Genomic DNA, 20,509 nt, shown 5'->3' with positions numbered 1-20,509 from the left:
CACATGAAGGGGTGGATATCACATCTACCCACATTCTTTCTGTGATAATTCAGTCACGTGACCAAGCTTAACTGTAAGAGAGGTTGTAAAGTGAGTTCTGATGAACATATAGCATTTCTGCCCTACCCACTTAAATGAAGCAACAGTACCAGGGAGTAGTTGAAGGTAAAGAAGACACGCTGCTTTAGATATGAGAAGAAAGTCGCGTGTCATAGGCGGGTCAAGATATTCCATAGATGACAGGCTGGAAGACAGTGGCAGAAGAGGCAGGATTAGAGGAGGTAGAAAAGGATCCAGAAGACTGGGTGCAGTGGCTTATGCCTATAATCCTAACACTTTGGGAAGCAGAGGTGGGTGGATCGCTTGAGCCCAGAAGTTTGAGACCAGCTTGGGCAACATTGTGAGACCCTGTCTCTACAATTTTTTTTTTTTTTTGAGATGGAGTCTCTCTCTATTGCCCAGGCTGGAGTGCAACGGCATGATCTCCGCTCACTGCAATCTCCGCCTCCCGGGTTCAGGTGATTCTCCTGCCTCAGCTTCCCAAGCAGCTGGGATTACAGGTGCCTGCCACTAAGCCCGGCAAATTTTTGTATTTTTAGTAGAGACAGGTTTTCACCATGCTGACTAGGCTGGTCTCCAACTTCCAACCTCAGGTGATCCGCCCGCCTCAGCCTCCCAAAGTGCTGGGATTACAGGTGTGAGCCACTGCTCCCAGCCTATACACTTAAAAAAAAAAAAAAATTAGCCACAGGTGGCATGCACCTGTGGCCCCAAATACTTGGGAGGCTGAGGTGGGAGATCGCTTGACCCCAGGAAGTCGAAGCTGCAGTTAGCTGTCACTGCACTTTAGCCTGCACAATAGAACAAGACCCTGTCTCAAAAGAAGAAAAAAGAGAAGCATCTAGAAAATTAGATGGTGACAGTGACATAAAATCTATGAGCAAAAATGCTCGGAATTTTAGGCATGGAGGCAGGAGGAATTTGGGAAATCAGTTACTGGTTGTAGAAAGCAGAGCCCTAGACACCTAATTGGTATTTAGAAAGACCTATAGGTAGGAGTAAGAGATAAAAGTAGGGCCAGACAAGAACTAACTACAATGAAATAACCAAGATTGAGAAGATTACAGAGATGGATAATGGGGCAGAAGGGCAGATTATCCAGACAATTTATGAGATGATTTCTTCACAATCAGAATGTCAGACAAGAGCTATTCAAATTCCTCTTACCCAAGGTCAGGATTGGTCCTGGAGCAATGCAGCGCCTGCAGACAGGGGTGAGCTGTGAGAAGAGATGTGTGTGAATTAGATAAATCCTGACATGATCTATCCTCAAACATTAGGATTAGGGTGAGGATTAGGGCTGGGGTTACTATACTTCTCAGTGACAGACAACAACCTTAACTAACCCTAGCTTCCTCACATATGTCCTGGAATGAAACAATATAATTGAATTAGTGCAAATCCTTCAGCGTACAAAGCAAATGTCCCAATAAGAGTACAGAGGACCCAGAATGGCATATTTGCTTAGAAGAGACAAAAATAAAAATAACAGTCAATACATGTGAGACACGAGTCTTAAGCTTTAAATATATCTAACCATTTAATGTGGACAATAACCTTTTGAAGATGGTACCTTTATCCTTCTGTAAAGGTACTGTAAATTATGCAAATTTTACAGATTAAAAACTAAGGAATGGAGACTTACAAGTGACTTGCTCAAGTGAGTGGTAGAGCTGGGATTCCAAGAGGATTGGCTGCAGACTCAATAGCCTTAGCCACTACACTATACTTCCTTTCTTAGAAAGTCAAATAGTTTCATATAAACTTTTACTTGCTTGACGGATATGCCAGTGAAGACACAACCTATAAATCTCCCCCAGAGATTTCATTTACCATTTTGTTTCCAGAAAGCTGCCCCATCCTTTTGGAACGTAGGCTAAGTAGTGGACAGTCCAAGAATAAGATGGGGACAGTTCACCAGGATGGCCATCCTCTCAAAGAATGTAAGCTTTTGTTCACCAACAAGCTTTGAAGTAAAGCATGTCACAAATGACCACAGAATGTCAGGGCTTAAGGACCACAGGAGCACCTGTCTTACTGCAGAGAGGCTAATGAGCTTGCAAAATATCCCTTAGGAACAAAAGCAAGTTTTCCTAACTTTCATGGTGAGGTGTAACGAAAAGTGCATTTTACTCAGCATGAGGGAGTCATGAAGGTTAAGAGCCAGAAACTTCTGATGGTGATAAAAGTAACTTCCTTAATTCTTGGGTTGCTAGAGGGACTATCTTTTTTAAGAAAAGGGTTCAACCTCATACTTCATAGAATTTAGTTTCTATGAAATGAAGAATCCAATTTTTATATAACTAATCAAGAATTATAGTCATCCATCTATCCATCCATCCATCCATCCATTCAAGCATTTATTCATTCATTTGCTAAAGTAGTCACTCTTTCCAAAATACCTCCTGAGCCAAAACTTATGCAAAATCATAGGTATTTGAAACACTTCCAATCAGTTGGGGTTTTTTTGTTGTTGTTGTTTTCTGCCTGGTTTTCAGATGTTGTGAACAAACCCAATGTATAGGGTCCCAGTATATTTCAATGAATTTCATATTAAATATGTTTCAGGAACCATAATAAGGCCATTAATTATGGCATAGTTTGAAGCTTTCATCTACTAATCCAAAGTAAAGAGTTCACTTAAAAGAATTTTCTAGCCAGGCACAATGGCTCATGCCTGTAATCCCAGCACTTTGGGAGACCAAGGCTGGTAGATCACTTGAGGTCAGGAGTTTGAGACCAGCTTGGCCAACATGGTGAAACCCTGCCTCTATCAAAAATACAAAAATTAGCCAGGCATGGTGGCGCACATGTAACCACAGCTACCTGGGAGGCTAAGGCAGGAGAATCGCTTAAACCCGGGAGGCGGAGGTTGCAGTGAGGTGAGATTACACTACTGTACTCCAGCCTAGGTGACAAAGCAAGACTCTGTCTCAAAAAAAGAAAAAGAAAATTCTTTGTAGCTTTCAACCTTGCTTTTTGCTCCAAGATGTCTTTTATATACTACACGCTCAGTTTTAAGCCAAACAGGGAACAAGGCTCAGTCAACAGTAAACTGCCTTCAGTATCAAAGAAGTACTCAGATTTCTGCAAATTGTGTCTATGAGAGTTGTAAGGTCCTTGCTATCTTTGTAGAAATGTATATCGTGACAAAAACATGTATTATGAGGATAGTGGAAAATGAATCTCTGTACCCCGCTTCCCTGCCAGGGCCAGTTAGTGTTGCTTGTGCAAACGCTGCAATTCTACCTCTACTTTAAATCATTCTATTTCAATGGCCCAGAGTTCTTCTAGCTCTAAGAAGTCCAAAATGATTTAGTTCAGCATTTGGCTCTGCACCACATGATAACATTATTTTCTGATGGTAACAAGAAAGAAGACTACTCAGGAAAGCAAATAAAGCCCAACATCAAGGTGCCAACATTCTGAATACATTTATTCATGTTTGTATTTGTGGATGGAAAATTTTTTCCACGCTACAAAGTTTTGTTAAAAACAAGTTGCTACAAATCAATAAATAACTGCTATAACTATTATCTATTGTAACAGAATAATAAATAGAAAATAAACAGATGCAACTACTTTGCTATATACAAGACTTTTTCCTGTTATAAAACTAATAAAAGTGCTGCCGCTTTTCTTTCTTTGAGTATTTTTTTTTCCCTTGAGATACAATATTTTTATTGCACGTTGCTTTGTGCTTGTCTTACCAGTTTCAGGTTCGTAGCACATCAAAGAATTACAAACATTTCCATTTAGAACAATGATCCTACTAATTAGGTGCTTATTTTCTGCCATGTGTTCATTTACAGATTACAAACATAAAAGAAGCAAAGTACAAAAATTAATGCATGTGTGTGTGTGTGCACGCGCACGTGCTCAAGGCTGGGAATACAGACTGGTATGAAAGGCTTTTAACTAGTTGTGCATCAAAATCATACACAATGGCCATTAAAAACTCACTTAGCTATCAGCATGTAAATCATTGGGTTGGTTATTCAAAGATCAGACAAACAGAATTCCCCGATACTGTTTCCATTTGGGTTTTCCAGCTCGTATGGTTCCAGCTGACGATACTCAAAAGTCACACGATTTATGTGTTTTCCACTGGAGACCATGCGCACCACAGTGTTGTCACAGCCAACTTTCATTTGGGCTATAATGGATGGAAAAGATAAAAGTTTCCCAGCAGGTTAGAAACCACACAGTCATCATTTAAACGATGGGATCACTTAAACACAATGAAAGCAAGGAGACCTATCTTCCTCTCAGGTACTCAAACCACGCATCTACTATCAGTTGAAATGTTTTTGTTTCATTTTTATTATAACTTATAATTAGTTACAGAATAGTGTAATTGAATTCAGTCTTTCTACTCATGTGCAAGAACACTATTAGAAAAATAAAACTAGCTGGAAAGAGGAAAGATGTTTCCTCGGCCTTTTTTGCCTGCAAAGCCTGAGTGGTAAAGGCAGGCAAAGAAAATCAGTCTGGCGTGTGCACAGTTGCTTGGGTTCCAGGTTCGCAGTGGAAACAGTACTGCCCTCTAAGCACAGGTCGGAAATTTGCAATGGCAATTTTTGGTTGTCACCAGATCTAGGGTTGCAAGGGGCATTTAGTGGGGCTGGAGGATAGAATGTACTGCGGGACATTTATGTAGACCAAAAAAAAAAAAAAAAAATGACCTGTTTATCATTTTCTGAATTTAAACAAAAACTCTGTTTTATACATAAACAAAAAGATCATTTGCATGGTATAGATATACACTGCACATACTAGTTTTTGTTCTATTATCCACTTACAACTTTTCTCTGATTTTTTCTGTACCACTTATATGAAATGGCTTCTGATATCCTTGCTTCTCTTAACGCCAATCTTATTCGGCCGGGTGCAGTGGCTCATGCCTGTAATCCCAGCACTTTGGGAGGCTGAGGTGGGGAGATCAGGAGGTCAGGAGTTTGAGACCAGGCTGGCCAACATAGTGAAACCCCGTCTCTACTAAAAATACAAAAATTAGCCGGGCATGGTGGTGTGCGCCTGTAGTCCCAGCTACTCAGGAGGCTGAGGCAGGAGAATTGCTTGAACCTGGGAGGTGGAGGTCATGGTGGGCCGAGATCACACCACTGTACCCCAGCCTGGGGAACAGAGTGAGACTCCATCTCAAACAGACAAAAATCCAGTCTTATTCATTATTTGTATAAGATCTGACAACTTTTATATCTCTTCTGTATGGGTTATATACTGAAACTCATATTATTTTCATTAAGAATTCCTTTCCTTTTATTTATGCAGCCTCAAGCTGGTTCCTGAGGCAAGATTTATCTGCCAACAACAATTGTTTCTGCTGTTTTAGTTTTCTCAATCTTCCTTTTCCTCACTTTGTCTCTATAAGGTGTTTTCAAATTTTAAGAAATGCTATCATTGTCCTTGTGTAATGGGTACCACTCAAACACGTACCTGGATTTAAATAAAGTAAACAGTTCAACAGAGTTATTGAGATAAAAGACAATTTGATGACGTAATAAATAAAAGCCCTGTAATTATTTTAATATAAGTACCAGGGAGTCTAGTTAAGCTTCTACCAGGAGGTCCAAATTTATTTCTCTTTTCTTTTTCAATTTTCTGTGGCAGGGTCTTGCTCTGTCATCCAGGCTGGAGTGCAGTGGTACCATCTTGGCTCACTGCAACCTCTGCCTCCCAGGTTCAAGCGATTATTCTGCCTCAGCCTCCCCAGTAGCCAGGATTACAGTTGTGTGCCACCACACCGGGCTAATTTTTGAATTTGAATAGAGACGGGGTTTCACCATGTTAGCCAGACTGGTCTCGAACTCCTGACCTCAAGTGATCTGCCTGCTTCAGCCTCCCAAAGTGTTGGGATTACAGGTGTGAGCCACCACACCCAGCCAAATTTATTTTTCATTAAACAATTTGGAGGCCATTCTTTTTCTGATCTTACTCTGGACTTTAATCTTTATAACATGTCCTATTTTCTTTACTTGAGTATTATTTATTATTTTGAACTAATTCCTAACAAAATCCAATGTAAAGGGCAGGGTCCCTAATAGTTCAACACTGAACAGCTCGGGAGGGGCTCATGGAAACATGATAAAGAAAGAAAAGAATTAAGGCAGCAGAACAGGGTCTGGAAGCAGGAAACTTGAGGTAATTCGTGCTGAATCAAGGAAAACCACCAAGGCCTGGTGGCAGGGAAACTGAGACCAATTCGTGCTGACTCCCCAAAGCTGGAGCAAAAGGAAAACACCTGGGTCTGGGGGCCGAGAACCTAAGGCCAATTAATGCAAACTTCCTAAAGCTGAACCAAAAGGAAAAATTGCGTCTCCCCCAAGCCTGAGTAGTGAAGGATCAAAGGCTAGTCTCCCTACAACTCTCCCCTTCCACCACATCTCGCAAGGAAAGGGAGAGTGCCTTGGACTAGCCGTGGGCCAAGCATGGGCTATCTCTTCATCTGCATAGGGTGCCAATTCACCTCAGCCTTTAGCCACAAACCAAATCCTTCATCCAGAAAAGGGGTAATTGATAAGAACCTCAAAAGGCCAGGCGCAGTAGCTGATGCCTGTAATCCCAGCACTTTGGGAGGCTGAGGTGGGCAGATCACCTGAGGTCAGGAGTTCGAGACCAGCCTGACCAACGTGGAGAAACCCCATCTCTACTAAAAATACAAAATCAGCCAGGCGTAGTGGCACACGCCTGTAATCCCAGCTACTTGGGAGGCCAAGGCAGGAGAATCGCTTGAACCCAAGAAACAGAGGTTGCAGTGAGCCGAGATCGCACCATTGCACTCCAGCCTGGGCAACAAGAGCGAAACTCCGTCTCAAAACAAAAGAAAGGAGTACTTGAAACCCAGAAAACTTTTGTAACTGGGCCCTTGAGCCACTTGCTAGGGTCCACTCCCACCCTGTGGAGTGCTTTGTCCCTTTAATAAATCCCTGCTTTGGCTACTTCATTCCTGTGTTTCATTCCTTTGTTACTTGGTGCGTTCTGTCCAATTCTTTGTTCAAAACACCAAGAACCTGGACAACTTACAATCAAGGCCCTCCTTCCAGTAATGGAATAAAGTCTGAAATGAACCAAACAGTGATATGATTAAAGCCTTAAAATATCTTAAAAGTGGTTTCAGTTACCTAGGTAATATAGGGAAAAGTGGTTTTCCAGCTTTAGAATCACCTTTTTTGCCAATTCAAGTTATATCACTCAAGCAGAAAAATTACTTTGGCTTCAATTATCTAAATTTAAAGGCCTGATTGTTTTTTAATCCTTGTCTTACCGTTTAACCCAGCTGAGGTATATCTCCTCAAAGGTGCTCTCCAATCATGAGCAGGGAAGTAATTCAGTACCTCAGATCGTTCACCCAAAAGGCTGGAGAGGCCGAATGCACTGACAGTTTAAACCAGGGCTCAAGTGTCAATTAGCATTAGAGAATCCTCTAGTTTTCAGCAAAGTGGGATTTGAGAAATCTTTTGCCTTTACCTTGCTTGGAAAGCTTGCTTTGAGCCCACTCCTGCCTTAAATCTCATCTGAAACTTTTAGAATACAGTATATCTGGGGGAGGGTAGACTGCATATCAGGCTTTAGTGCTGACTTTTGTATAATCCAGCCTCTGGTATCCTCGGGAGATTGGTTCCAAGATGCTCCCCATCCCATAGATACCAAAATCCACAGATGTTCAAGTCCCTTATGTAAATGGCTACCTTTTACCTTTACCTATTTCCATGCAAACTACACACATCCTCCCATATACTTTAAATCATCTGTAGATTACCTATAATACCTAATACAATGTAAAAGCAATGTAAATAGTTGTTATACTCTATTTTTTTTGTGGTTTTTTTTTCCTGATTATTTCCTTTTTTATTTTATGGAGGTATGGTCTGTTGACCAGGCTGGTCTCAAACTGTTGGGTTCAAGCAATCCTCCTGCCTGAAACTCCCAAAGTTCGGGAATTACACTGAAATTTTTTTTTTTTTTTTTAAGACAGAATCTCTCTCTGTTACCCAGGCTGGAGTGCAGTGGCACAATCTCAGCTCACTGTAAGCACTACTGCCCTGGTTCAAGCAATTCTGCTGCTTCAGCCTCCTAAGTAACTGAGACTACAGGTGTGCACCACCATGCCTGGCTAATTTTTTTGTATTTTTAGTAGAGATAGGGTTTCACCATATTGGCCATGCTGGTCTCGAACTCCTGACCTCAGGTAATCCGCCCGCTTTGGCCTCCCAAAGTGCTGTGATTACAGGCGTGAGACACTGCACCCTGCCTACATTGAGTATTTTCTATTTGCAATTAGTTGAATCCATGTATGGGGAACCCACAGTTAAGGAGAGCTGACTCGATGTTAATTCCATTTTAGAAATGTTTTGTCCATCATCAACTCAGAGACAGAAAATACTGGTGGTGTGGCCTGGTTTTAATTATTACAGGTAACAGCTGATCAAGAGGACTGTCTGCTTTGCAGCATCATTGCCTAGCTGGTTAATGATCTGCTGTGACAGGAGAGGGAGGAGGCTACAGTCAGAATTAACCGAGATTAGAGACTGCCGTTCTTCTGTTTTGTCGCTTTAATGATAATCTAGGGCTCCTGTGTCGAAGTAAAGCTGTGGGAGTGACCTTTACAGTAATGTTTGATGACTCCTCTCCCCGCCTCCCCCAGACTTCATTGAGTTGTTTGGTCATGAGGTCATGAAGTCCCATCCATCCTCACCTGACATGAGCATAATAAAGTGAAAATCCTCACTTGTCTCTGACATAGATCTGGTTCTATCTGGCATATGCTGTGCCAAATAAACCAGTCTTCTATTACTGGTGACCGCTTTTAGATTTCAGAATTTACCTCTGTGTTACACTGGCCTTTGAGAGGCTAGTTTAGCCGTTAAGAAGTTATAGACTTTTAGCAGTTCTAAGAATTTCTAATAAAGCTTATCACTTTGTTGTTTATTTACTGTGAGTAACACACACACATACATACACATATATAAAAAACAGTTACTTCATTATTATCCTATCACTAATTGATGATACATCTACTATTTGAACCATAAGTGTTTCAGTTAGTAGATAAACTCTTTAGTCTCTAGAAAATGAAAGCAGGGACCCCCAAGAAAATGGAAAGAAAGCAGATTTTTAAAACTTTGTCATTTTCATAGTTTTACTTAAGGCCAACCTTTATCGCTTCATAGGTTTCTCTCCCAATGTCAGATATTTTGGTAAAGATACTGATGTTATACATAACCTCAAATCCTCATACTGGCTCAGTGTGAAAAATTGAAGATTTTTTTGGTGAAACTCACCTTCCAATGTAGAAAATATTGGGGGATAGATTTTTTTTTTAATCTTGATAAGCACATACATAATAATCAAAGAAATACCTCACCCGGGCCATGAAAGGGGTAGCAGAGATCAGCTAAAGGTATCATCTTGGAAGGGTCCAATCCAGTTCCTCCCAGCAGCTCCACAAAGTCTCCTATTCCCTCACAACCTGCTGAGGATTTCTAAGGGAATAAAGCAGCAGAGAAAGACACATTTAAACCAATTACAGAAGTCAAACCATTTGACCAACAGCGAGTCCATGAATTCACTCAATCAGCCCTCAACATCCTGGCAATACCGTTTAATTTAACATCTGGGACTCCGGAAATTAAAAGACGTTTAAAAGAGAAAAAATCATAAAAATTGCTTTTCTAAATCAGTTGAGTAATCATTTTTTTTAGAAATGTGTGTACATGTTTTTTTCATGTTTTTTTAAGCTCAAGGACTGGAATGATAAAATGGAAATCTGTAAACGCCATATAAGATGTACGGAAATTGAACCAAAAAAATACTTTACTTTTCAAATCATTTGGACATACATACTGAATCACTCGAATTTCTTAATGCACGCAGTCACAGTTAAGTGAAGTCAAATACCTACATTTTATAAATAGGGCTTTCACATCCGTTTTTCCTTCACCTCATCTCTTCTTCTTTGTAAAGGAACTTTGTGTGCTATTGGAACACATCATTTCTACCAATAAAAATTTTGATTAATTATGAGTATATTAAAGAAATAATAAAACCCTGATTTGGGGCTCAAGTTAGCTACAGTTACCATGATCTTTCTCCTTTCAACTAAAATAAATTTATTTCAAGCTACTCAAAAGAATTCATTCTAAAGCTTTGTGTGGTCCACGATGATCACCTTCTCCTGCTTCCCTTCATTTTTTTTTTTTAATTTTGTAGAGATGGGTCCTTGATATGTTGCCCAGGCCAGTCTTGAACTCCTAACTTCAAGGGATCCTCCTGCCTCGGACTCCCAAAATACTGGGATTACAGGCACGAGCCACCTCACTCAGTCTTTTCATCTTTTCCATACTGTCTTGTCCACAGCAATCCCCCTGCCTTACTTTCCAACACAAACAAAGCAACCACTCTCAGTCCCAAAAGTACTTTGAGCCCCCATCTCCTATGATCAGGGCAGTCTCACAAGTATGCCACCTGTGCAGCCACATAAATTCAGTGACTAGAAGGGCTCTATGCTTGGTTTAATGCTCTGCTGCAATCTAATAAAATTGTAATAAGGGCTCTCACATTTTCATTTGTACTGATCCCCACAATTTTGCCTGTGATCCTCTTCTTCATTGAAGTGTGCTCATTAAGAGATCTAGTGGTATATGACAAGGTGCTCAGTACTTAACTAGATAAACCTTAACACATAGGAACCAAAATCTAAAATAGAGAACTTAAAACACACACATACACACATAAGCACACACATTCAGGCATTTAGAAGGGCATTGACAGGCATGGTGGCTCATGCCTGTAATTCCAGCACTTTGGGAGGCCAAGGCAGGTGGATCATTTGAGGTCAGGAGTTCGAGACCAGCCTGGCCAACATGGTGAAACCCCATCTCTACTGAAAATACAAAAATTAGCCAAGTGCGGTGGCACACCTGTAGTCCCAGCTACTCAAGAAGCTGAGGTAGGAGGATCAGTTGAACCTGGGAGGCAGAGGTTGCAGCGAGCCAAGATCACGTGCCACTGCACTCCAGCGTGGGCGACAGAGTGAGACTCTGTCTCAGAAAAAAAAAAAAAAGAAGAAGAAGGGCATTGAAATACAACTGGAACTAAACAGCAAATTGGAAAATAACATAATGGCAAATGCTTCACTAATGAGCAGGGGTAGGTGGGGATATCTATTTTTAAAGGGCCTACCTACTATGTGCTGGGTTTGATGCTTAGAGGCTTTATATATAATTGCATCAAATGATGAAATAGAGGTTTAATTAGCCCCACTGTATACAGGGCTTCATGTTCTTGTACTGAGAGTGGAATAAGCAATTTATCAGTAAAGGAAAAAAACCTTAATTGCCTTTCCCTTGAGTAGAGGACGTCCAGAAGGAACATCTCTTAAGACTAAATTTTCCACTTAGTTTTCTAGGTTCCAAAATTCAGCAGGTGCTGTTACAGGGAAAAAGGAACACTCAGGAGAGAGAAGTGGGAAATAAAGAAGCTAGAAAGAAATAGAAACTAAAGTGAGGGGGACAAAACAAAGAAACAAGAAAGTTAGGTGCACTTATTCTTTGCTGTTCAACGATTTTTCTCCCTTCTTTGCAAACCTCTCAGCTTTTCTTACAATGTTAGGAACTGAGTTATGTGGGGACCTCTGAAGTGCAGTTCCTCAACAGTGATTCCCTCAATTTCTTTGTTGAGGTTCTAAGCCACTACTATCTTTTGCCTAGCCCACAATGACGTACCAAAAAAGTACTTGGCCAGGAGCAGTGGCTCATGCCTGTAATCCCAGCACTTTGGGAGGCCGAGGTGGGCGGATCACAAGGTCAGGAGTTCGAGACCAGCCTGGCCGATATGGTGAAACCCTGTCTCTACTAAAAATACAAAAAAAAAAAAAAAAAAAACCTATCCAGTTGTGGTGACTCATGCTTGTAATCCCAGCTACTCGGGAGACTGAGGCAGAAGAATTGCTTGAACCTGGGAGGTGAAGGTTGCAATTAGTCAAGATTGCACCTCTGCACTCCAGCCTGGGTGACAGAGCAAGACTCCATCTCAAAAAAAAAATTAAAAAAAGAAGTACTTATATTCCTTGTACCAAATGTAAGATCCTCACACCAACTCAATGTGCAAAATTGAAGGATTTTTGGTTTTGGTTTTGTTTATTTTGGTGGAACTCATCTTCCAATACATAGAAATCTGGGAGGTTTAAGAAAATAATCTTGATAGATACATTAATAATAACTAAAGAAACATCTCACCAGGGCCATGGAAAGGGTGGCATGGCCCGACAGCCCATTCATTGCATGGAAGGCACAGTGACATTTTAGACAGCGTACATCAGATCATGTTGCTTTCCTCCCTGAACCTCTTCAGTGGTTTACCACTGCACTTAAAATAAACTTAAACTCCCTAATGTGGCCTGCAGGGCTCACCACACTCTGGCCCTGCCCATCTCCCTGAAGCTGTCTTATGCCAATCCTCCTCTTCCTTCCATTTCTGGAATCCAGCAAGCCCATTCCTGCCTCTGAGCCCCTGCACTGTTCCCTCTGCTCCCTGTTCTCACAGCTGCTGTCTCCTTCTGATCACTCAGGTCTCACTTCTCAAAAGGTTTCTTTCCTGACCAGTTTATCACAAGTAGCCCCCTGCCTCTCCATCCACCCCCATGCTCCCAGTCACTGTCTACCACACTATTTTGCTGCATTTTCTGTATAGCACTTACCACCATTTGAAATACATGGCAGTTTTGCCTGTCTCATCCCACTTGAATGCACAGTCCCTGTAAGCAGGACCTGTCTTGTTTATTGCTAATTTCCAGCATCTACAATAGTGCCTGGCACATGCTAAGCACTCAAAAAATATTTTGTGAAGAAGCAGATGACTAAAACACTGTAGGCTCTAAATTGTTTGGGAGGAAACACCAAGATTACCCCGATAGCCCCAATAACTAAAATTCAGATCTCCCAGTCTGTGCTCACACCTTTCATCTTCTATATTTTACATCAAAAATGACATACAAATATCGAGCCAGTAAGACTATTCCAAAGATATCCAAAAGTGTCCTTATCAAAGGACTATTCTTCCACTAAGAAAAAAGCAGGCACTAATCCATGAATTTAGGGCTTAAAGGAAATTGGATATACTCCTTTTTTCAGTCCTAGTTCTATTTATTTGGTTGTCACTAAAATCTGTCTGATTAGGAATTATGACTGCCTTTGATAGCAGCAAATACATGAGTTATCTTAACCTAGTCATGTGAGAAAGTAAAAGGAAATGAGGATGACTCAGAGGGAAAATGCTGCCAGTGCAAGAAAATGCGGTCAAACTCAGCATGAATTTTAAGGTCCATACAGAAGTTTATTCGAAAATAAGTTGATAGGGATTATCCGCTAATATTTTTTAGGCAAAATGTATTGAGTTAAATGTCATGCCAAATACTTTTCAAAGCTTTACCGTATTTTGCAATCTAAAAATCCAATTTTGTATTTTATGCTACAGTTAGCACTCCTTCACAACACAGTTCTGTCAATGAGATACTTCCTTATGTCAAAAGAAAATTCCAATAATCAGAAAAACAGCTGTGTAGATGACTCACACTACGTTCTGCTAGGAGAGAATTTTTGTAAAAGAGGCAAGCACAAGAGAGTTCAATTGTAATTATATACCACAACTTTACCAGTTGAAAACATTTCTTACATCACAAGGAAAGTATTCAAGTAGTCAGAAGGGGCACCTGAGTATGCAACTTGCCGCACAACTGAAATAGAAGAGAGGCTTAGTCAAAGCAGCTAGGGCAAACACGTGGGAGATTTAAGAGCTCATCAGAGCGACGTACTACGCCAATTTGCTAGTGTCCAGGTTTGCCCTGTATGATTGCTTCTGCTCTGATTAAAGCTCTGGCCTTATCAAATGGTTAGGAAACAAGTAAACAACTCACCTTTAACTGAAGACCATTTACGTGTCCCAGGGTGAGATCAGATATTTTGATCACCACAGGATAAATTATGGAGAAGCTGCAGTTTCGATGCTGGTGTGGAACGACCAGGGTAAACTTTCCATTTGGAGTCTGAGAAATGACATTGCAGGCTTTGTAGAAACGAAAAAAAAAAAACCGAAAATTCATGTTTCCATTACTTGGTTTGCTGGGTTTTTATAGACATTTATTGTATCTTATTCTAGGACTCCTGTTCATGATCTAGGGCCTTCTGCCCAGGAAGAGAGCATATATACCACAAAAACAATTTGGAGACAGAAAGGATTTGGGGAACAAAAACCATCAGTGACACATGGATATTGTCAGGAGGCCCTGGGCTGTGAGGGGGCTTCTAATGTTAATCTTAGGGGGTTACCTTGTTTATAACAATCAGAAGACATAATTCAGCACCCAAACAAACACTAGCTAGTATTAGTTCTAGGAGCACTTGAGTTAACTAGAGTTGAGCTTAAAGCTAGGAATGTGGAAAAATCAAGGCTTAATGGTGAGTCCAAAATTCAAACTCTATTTTCAAATAATAAAGTAAATAATTAATTTAAGTATTTTCTTTTTCATTCTTATTTCTTTTCCTTTTTAAAAAAATTTTTAATTTTTAATTAAAACTTTTTATCTTTATTTTAAGACTGGGGGCCTAGGATGCAGCTCAGCAGCTTCACCATGGCCCCGGGCTTATTTTAAGTGTTTTTCTTTTCTTTTTTTTTTTTTCTAAGGCAGAATCTTGCTCTGTCACCCTGGCTAGAATGCAGGGGCGTGATCTCAGCTCACTGCAACCTCCACCTCCCGGGTTCAAGTGATTCTCCTGCCTCGGCCTCCTGAGTAGCTGGGATTACAGACATGTGCCACAACATCCGGGTAATTTTTGTATTTTTAGTAGAGACAGGGTTTCACCACGTTGGCCAGGCTGGTCTCGAACTCCTGACCTCAAGTGATCCACCTGCCTCGGCCTCCCAAAGTGTGGGATTACAGGAGTGAGCCCCCACACCAGGCCTATTTTAAGTATTTTTCTAATAGTGAGAAAATAGGCTGAGAAAAAAAATGAAAGACAGTAGTCTTAAGGCTGATAAATATTTGCTGCATGTTAAGTGATAAGTTAACTAAAAGGTGCATTTTTAATGTTTATTTTACTCCCAAGAACTTCTACAATTTTTTGTTTTATATATCAAATCTAAATTTACAATACATTGGCCGGGAGTGGTGGCTCATGCCTGTAATCCCAGCACTTTGGGAGGCCGAGGCGGGTGGATCACGAGGTCAGGAGTTCATGACCAGCCTGGCCAAGACGGTGAAACCCCGTCTCTACTAAAAACACAAAAATTAGCCGGGCGTGGTGATGGGCGCCTGTAATCCCAGCTACTCGGGAGGCTGAGGCAGAGAATTGCTTGAACCTGGGAGGCAGAGGTTGCAGTGAGTCGAGATCGCACCACTGCACTCCAGCTTGGATGACAGAGCAAGACTCCGCCTCAAATAAATAAATAAATCTACAATACATTAATTAGTCTAGATATGAAACTAGAAGCATCAGAATTTGTACTTTTTTTTCTGATTACCGGATGAATCAACATTGATCAGAACAGATCAGAAACACCTCTTGCCTCCTTTTCATATTTTTAATTATACTTACTTTCAAAAAGAACTGAAATTCCTTGATGGTTCTAGGAAGTTTCTTTTTTTAATATACTTTTTAAAAAGTTTTAATACAGACAGTGTCTCACTTTGTGGGCTAGCCTGATCTTGAACTCCTGGGCTCAAGTGATCCTCCTGCCTTGGCCTGTAATCCTGCTAGGATTACAGGCATGAGCCACTACACCTGGCCCAGGAGGTTTCTGATTTCTAACTAAACAAAATATAGGGGAAACCCTTTATTTTGTCTTCTAGAATTATTCTATTGCAGTCCTCAGGAACAGTCTTTTTTGGGGGCTTTTTCAAAAAATCTTTTGTTTTTTCAGAACTAGAAATCAAAAGATCAGTAGTACGTTATTCTTTGGCAGATTAGGCCCCATCTTTCAGCCACATGAAATGTTAATATTAATTCTATTGTATGCAAAAATGAGCGATATGTGTTCCTTTTCTAATTTTTTAAACAGATTTTTCTCTTAATGGGGAAAAAAACAATTAGCAGATGAGTAAACTCTTTTTTTTTTTTTTTTTTTTTTTTTTGAGACGGAGTCTCACTCTGTCGCCCAGGCTGGAATGCAGTGGCATGATATAAGCTCATTGCAAGCTCTGCCTCCCGGGTTCACACCATTCTCCTGCCTGAGCTTCCCGAGTAGCTGGGACTACAGGCGCCCACCACCACACCCGGCTAATTTTTTGTATTTTTAGTAGAGACGGGGTTTCACTGTGTTAGCCAGGATGGTCTCGATCTCCTGACCTCATGATCCACCTGCCTCGGCCTCCCAAAGTGCTGGGATTACAGGCGTGAGCCACTGCCTGAGTAAACTCATTTTTATAAAGATAATATGCTTTAGGCCGGGGCTGCTCAGTTGTATAGCATAAGCTACATGTGTGTCCATCAGAAATGAACTAAATTAGAGTGGTGGGCTCAGAATCAGAAGGTAACATTGAGATGCTGTAATCCAACCCTCTGGTCAGGGCATGATATCTGTCTACCACATTCAGGCACAGGCTGAAAGACATGGAGACTTTCAAGCCTGTGCCTGAATATCTCTAAGCCTGCAACTTTATATCTGATCCCTCAAGCTTATCCTGGATTAGTGAAATGCCTTGGAAGATTAAAGCTTATCACTAAATGCATCGTAGAACCTGAGGAGCTCAGAGCAAGACTTTGGAGAAAAGATTGAATTGTACTCACCATAAATTAGTATACTACCTAACCTGGGAAATAAATTTAAAACTGTGATTTGATATTCATAATAAAGAATAGAAACTATCCTTTAGGTTATTTCTAATTACAAAAAAAATTCCATTCAAATCATTCCTCAGTTCAAATTTCTTTAAGTCTGTGCAATGATACTACTTTCAAAAAGCAGTCTGACTCCCACGTTCTGCCTTTTGACTGAGAACACTTACGAAAGAGGTTGGGGTCTGTCTTTATGGTTAATGTGAATCCATTCCCTGGTTCACGGACTCGGAAGAAGATCATGGCCACATTCTGGGAAGATCTGATGCTCCTCCTGCTAAGACCAGTCTCACAGAAATCTATGTACCGCTCAGCTGTGGGGAGAGGATGATCCTGGGAACTGGGGAACTTCTCCCCCTTGAGAATCCAACCATCAAATACCTTTGAAAAAAAATACAGACATAGATGCTATCATTTCCATCAGCTCCTGAAGTCTGAAGAGAGTTGAAAAGGGGGAAAAAGTCATCCACCAATGGGCCTTCAGTCATAAGCGAGAATTGACAGTGCACACTCTGCCTGCTTGCTTTTCATTTGTATATATTGGACTGTGAGGGTTGTTTGCAAGTAATAGTATTAATTAATTTTTATAAGCCTTAAAGCTTCCAAAGTAAGTAAACTTCCTTATACTTTATCATTTCAACCACTTTGGTAAATAAAACCACAGCCAATGTACATTTTTACCTTGGTCATATTTTCTACCTCTCCCCTTCAGAAGAATCCCACAAAAGCATAATTTGGGTTTCGTGCAGCTTCTTTCTTTCCTCTAGTCATTGAAATGTGAACAAAATATCTTGAAAATAGATAGCAAAATTAAAAAATGGAGCAGCAACTTTACCTGCTAATGGCTATATACATACATTTTTCTCATTTTTTTAATATCATCACATATTATTTTAAAATGTGAAGAACTGCTTCAACAGCCAGGCAATGATGGCTAGTATACTACCTGGGACATTTTTCCTTCACTTGTTAAAGTTTACAGTTGAACAAAGGGTCAGAGTCTATTGACTTGACCCTCAAAATCACCACAGGTCTCCAGTTTAATAAGTCCAATCTAGTCCACATTAGCAAAATTACCAACAACCCAGCTACAAATTATTTCTAACGCATGTGACAGGTTCCAAAATAATCCTACTTTGGAGATGTTAATCATGATTATTTTAATTGGACAGTAGAGCTCCATCAGCCATCCCACTCTGCCCTGTTATACTTATGGAGTCTGACGACTGGAATCAGGGAGGCAGTGAGCTTGGGGGTCTTGTCCTCCCCTCCCACCTATCTCCATCTAGATGCCCCCTCGGTAGCCAGTCCTCTCCTGCTCCAAAATCGGGTCACCGGCGCACTGAAGACAGCCTCTGTGCGCCGAGCGTGGACCAGCAGGAGCGAGGCGGGATCAGATGTGAGACGTGTGGGGCGGGCCTTCTAACCAAGACGGCCCGCTTGGTGGACCGCAGCGCTCGAGCTTGTTGGTTTTTAATCATATTTCATCGGCCCCGGATTGCGTCGCAGCGTTCTGTGCTGCGAGTTCAAGTCTAGAAGTTCCCCGGGCCTCGAAAGCGCCTAGAAGGGAATGTAAACCATGGCAGCGTCCAGAGGCACCGACCGGAGCCCTACTGGATGTGTGTGGCACGAGGTCTTCGGGTAAGGGCGAGATTCTCGCCGTGTGGGGGTCCTCGAGCGCGCCTCTCCCACTCGGGCACCAGCGAAGTGTCTAAGAATTGCCACCGGCTACCCACGCTCGGCAGCCCCACGCCTGGTTGCAATGCCCCAGCCCTTTCCAACCCTCCCGTGCCGCCTCCCAACCCCCTCCCCCGGCTAGGCTGGCGGGCCGTGGGCGCCTCACCTTCAGGAAGTCGCCGCCCTGACAGTCGATGGAGACCTGGTCGTAGTGGATGGTGATGAACTCCTCGGGCTCGCCGATGAAGAAGGCGGCGCAGTGCAGCTGCGGCCGGTCGGCGGTGAAGGTGAACTGGCCCTGGAGGCTCAGCATGTCCAGGCACCCTGGGGGAGGAGGGCACGGGGCAATAAGTCCCGGGCTGCAGCCGCCTCGGCGTCAGCCTCGGGCGGCCCCTCTCCGCGCGCCCCATTCCCGGGCTCTGTAGCGCCCGGCGCTCCCACTTCCAGTCTCGGCTGCGCTGGGTTCCCGCGCCCGCGGCGCGCCACCTCCTTCCCCTCTTGGAGCGCCTCCGCGGACCGATCCTTAGCGAGGGGGCCGCGCCCCTGGCGGTTCCGGCCAGCCCCTTACCCGAGATGCCCGCGAGCCCCCTGCCCTCCGCACAGAGTCCCAGCTTCCCCGCGTCCCGGGCGCCCGCGAGCCGGGCAGCCTCGACTCACGCAGAGCGCGGCGGTACGGCTGCTCCCCAGCCAGCTCCCGCTTCAGGTTGGCGCTGAAGAGCAGGAAAGGATCATAGTCCGCCGCTTCCCGCAGCTGGCAAGGAACATGGGTCAGTCCGGAAAAGTTCAAGGGCTGGGGATAAAAAAGGGGGCCAGGAGCGGGGCACCCTCCCTGCCACTCAGCATAGCAAATAAAGAGAGAGGGGTAATATTTTCCCGTGTCGGGAGAAGATGGGAAGGTCTTAGACCCTCTCCATCAGGCCGGGGCATCCCCAGCGGCCAGAGGCAGGCAGGCAGTCTGGGATGCTCAGAGGCAAGGAGGGAGAACAGGATAGGGGAAACCAGGGGCAAGAGAGCATCCAGCAGAGAAGGAAGAAACAGCGAACCCCAAAAGGCTGCTAGCAGAGGCAGCCTGCCTGCCGCCTAGGGCTAACACGCAAGGAAGGTGAGATGGGTCAGTCCAGGGTCGGCTCACCTCTAGGTACCGGCTTTCCCCTCTTAGAGCCGTCAGGAAGATGAGAATGAAGTGACACTGAAGTTTGAAGTTGGGCGACATGCTGGCCTTGCCTCTGCAGCTGCTGTGCTCTGCTCCGGAGGTCCTGGGCTTTCCTTCCCACACCCTCGCGCAGACTGAGAGCTAGAAGCTGGTAGGGTCCCTTAGCTGGGTCTCTTTTATAGAGCAGTGGGGAGCGGAGGCTCTCTGCCCCTTAGCTGATCAGAGCTCAGTAACCATGGGTTACCCTGTCTCATTGACAAAGTACGTGGCGATGACGAGGGTCCAGCTCTCAGCCACAAATTTTCAGCGTGGCCCAGCATTATTCACCAAGAATGATTTCAGTCACTACAACTTAGTGCACTAAAGTGTTGGAGAATGAGGCGGAGACAAAGAATAAGGGAGGGCATTTTGTTGACCTGCCAAATGCTACATTATACTTTTCTGTGGGCATTCAGGGAATTTTCCATTTTGCAAATCAAAGTGACAAAGTTACATACATGCATAAAATACCCAAACACATACAGCCTATATTTTGCAGCCTCATCACATAACCTTGGATGAAACCATGCTAGAAATTGTCAAAGAATTTAGTACTCATGCAATTACTCATGCCTCTCAGTAAGAAACTTGAGGCATTTTCAGCTTTAGAGAGGTGGAACAGAAGCAAAAGTCTGATTTTGCAGAATATTGCAGTAATGCAATTATAAGCTTTCTTCCTGCCCCTTACTCTTTGCTTTATCCTGGTCCAGTTTCTTACAGGCATTTCTTT

General features: G+C 42.7%; 1 protein-coding gene across 1 annotated transcript; it reads right to left on the bottom strand.

The window, feature by feature from the left end:
* Positions 1-3,469: 3,469 nt before the first annotated feature.
* On the bottom strand, positions 3,470-20,222 carry CRHBP (corticotropin releasing hormone binding protein). The gene is made up of 7 exons (XM_003899834.5): positions 19,720-20,222; positions 19,245-19,338; positions 18,754-18,911; positions 17,081-17,291; positions 13,994-14,142; positions 9,446-9,563; positions 3,470-4,216 (listed from the first exon to the last, which is right to left on the bottom strand). Exons 1-7 carry the CDS (start codon positions 19,798-19,800, stop codon positions 4,059-4,061), a joined length of 969 nt encoding a protein of 322 aa, XP_003899883.1. The 5' UTR covers positions 19,801-20,222; the 3' UTR covers positions 3,470-4,058.
* Between the last annotated feature and the right edge of the window lie 287 nt (positions 20,223-20,509).

This window comes from Papio anubis, chromosome 5 (genome assembly GCF_008728515.1).
Source record: "Papio anubis isolate 15944 chromosome 5, Panubis1.0, whole genome shotgun sequence".
Classification (NCBI taxonomy): domain Eukaryota; kingdom Metazoa; phylum Chordata; class Mammalia; order Primates; family Cercopithecidae; genus Papio; species Papio anubis.
Note: the sequence above shows the minus strand (reverse complement) of the source record. Positions and strands in the feature narration are given on the sequence as shown.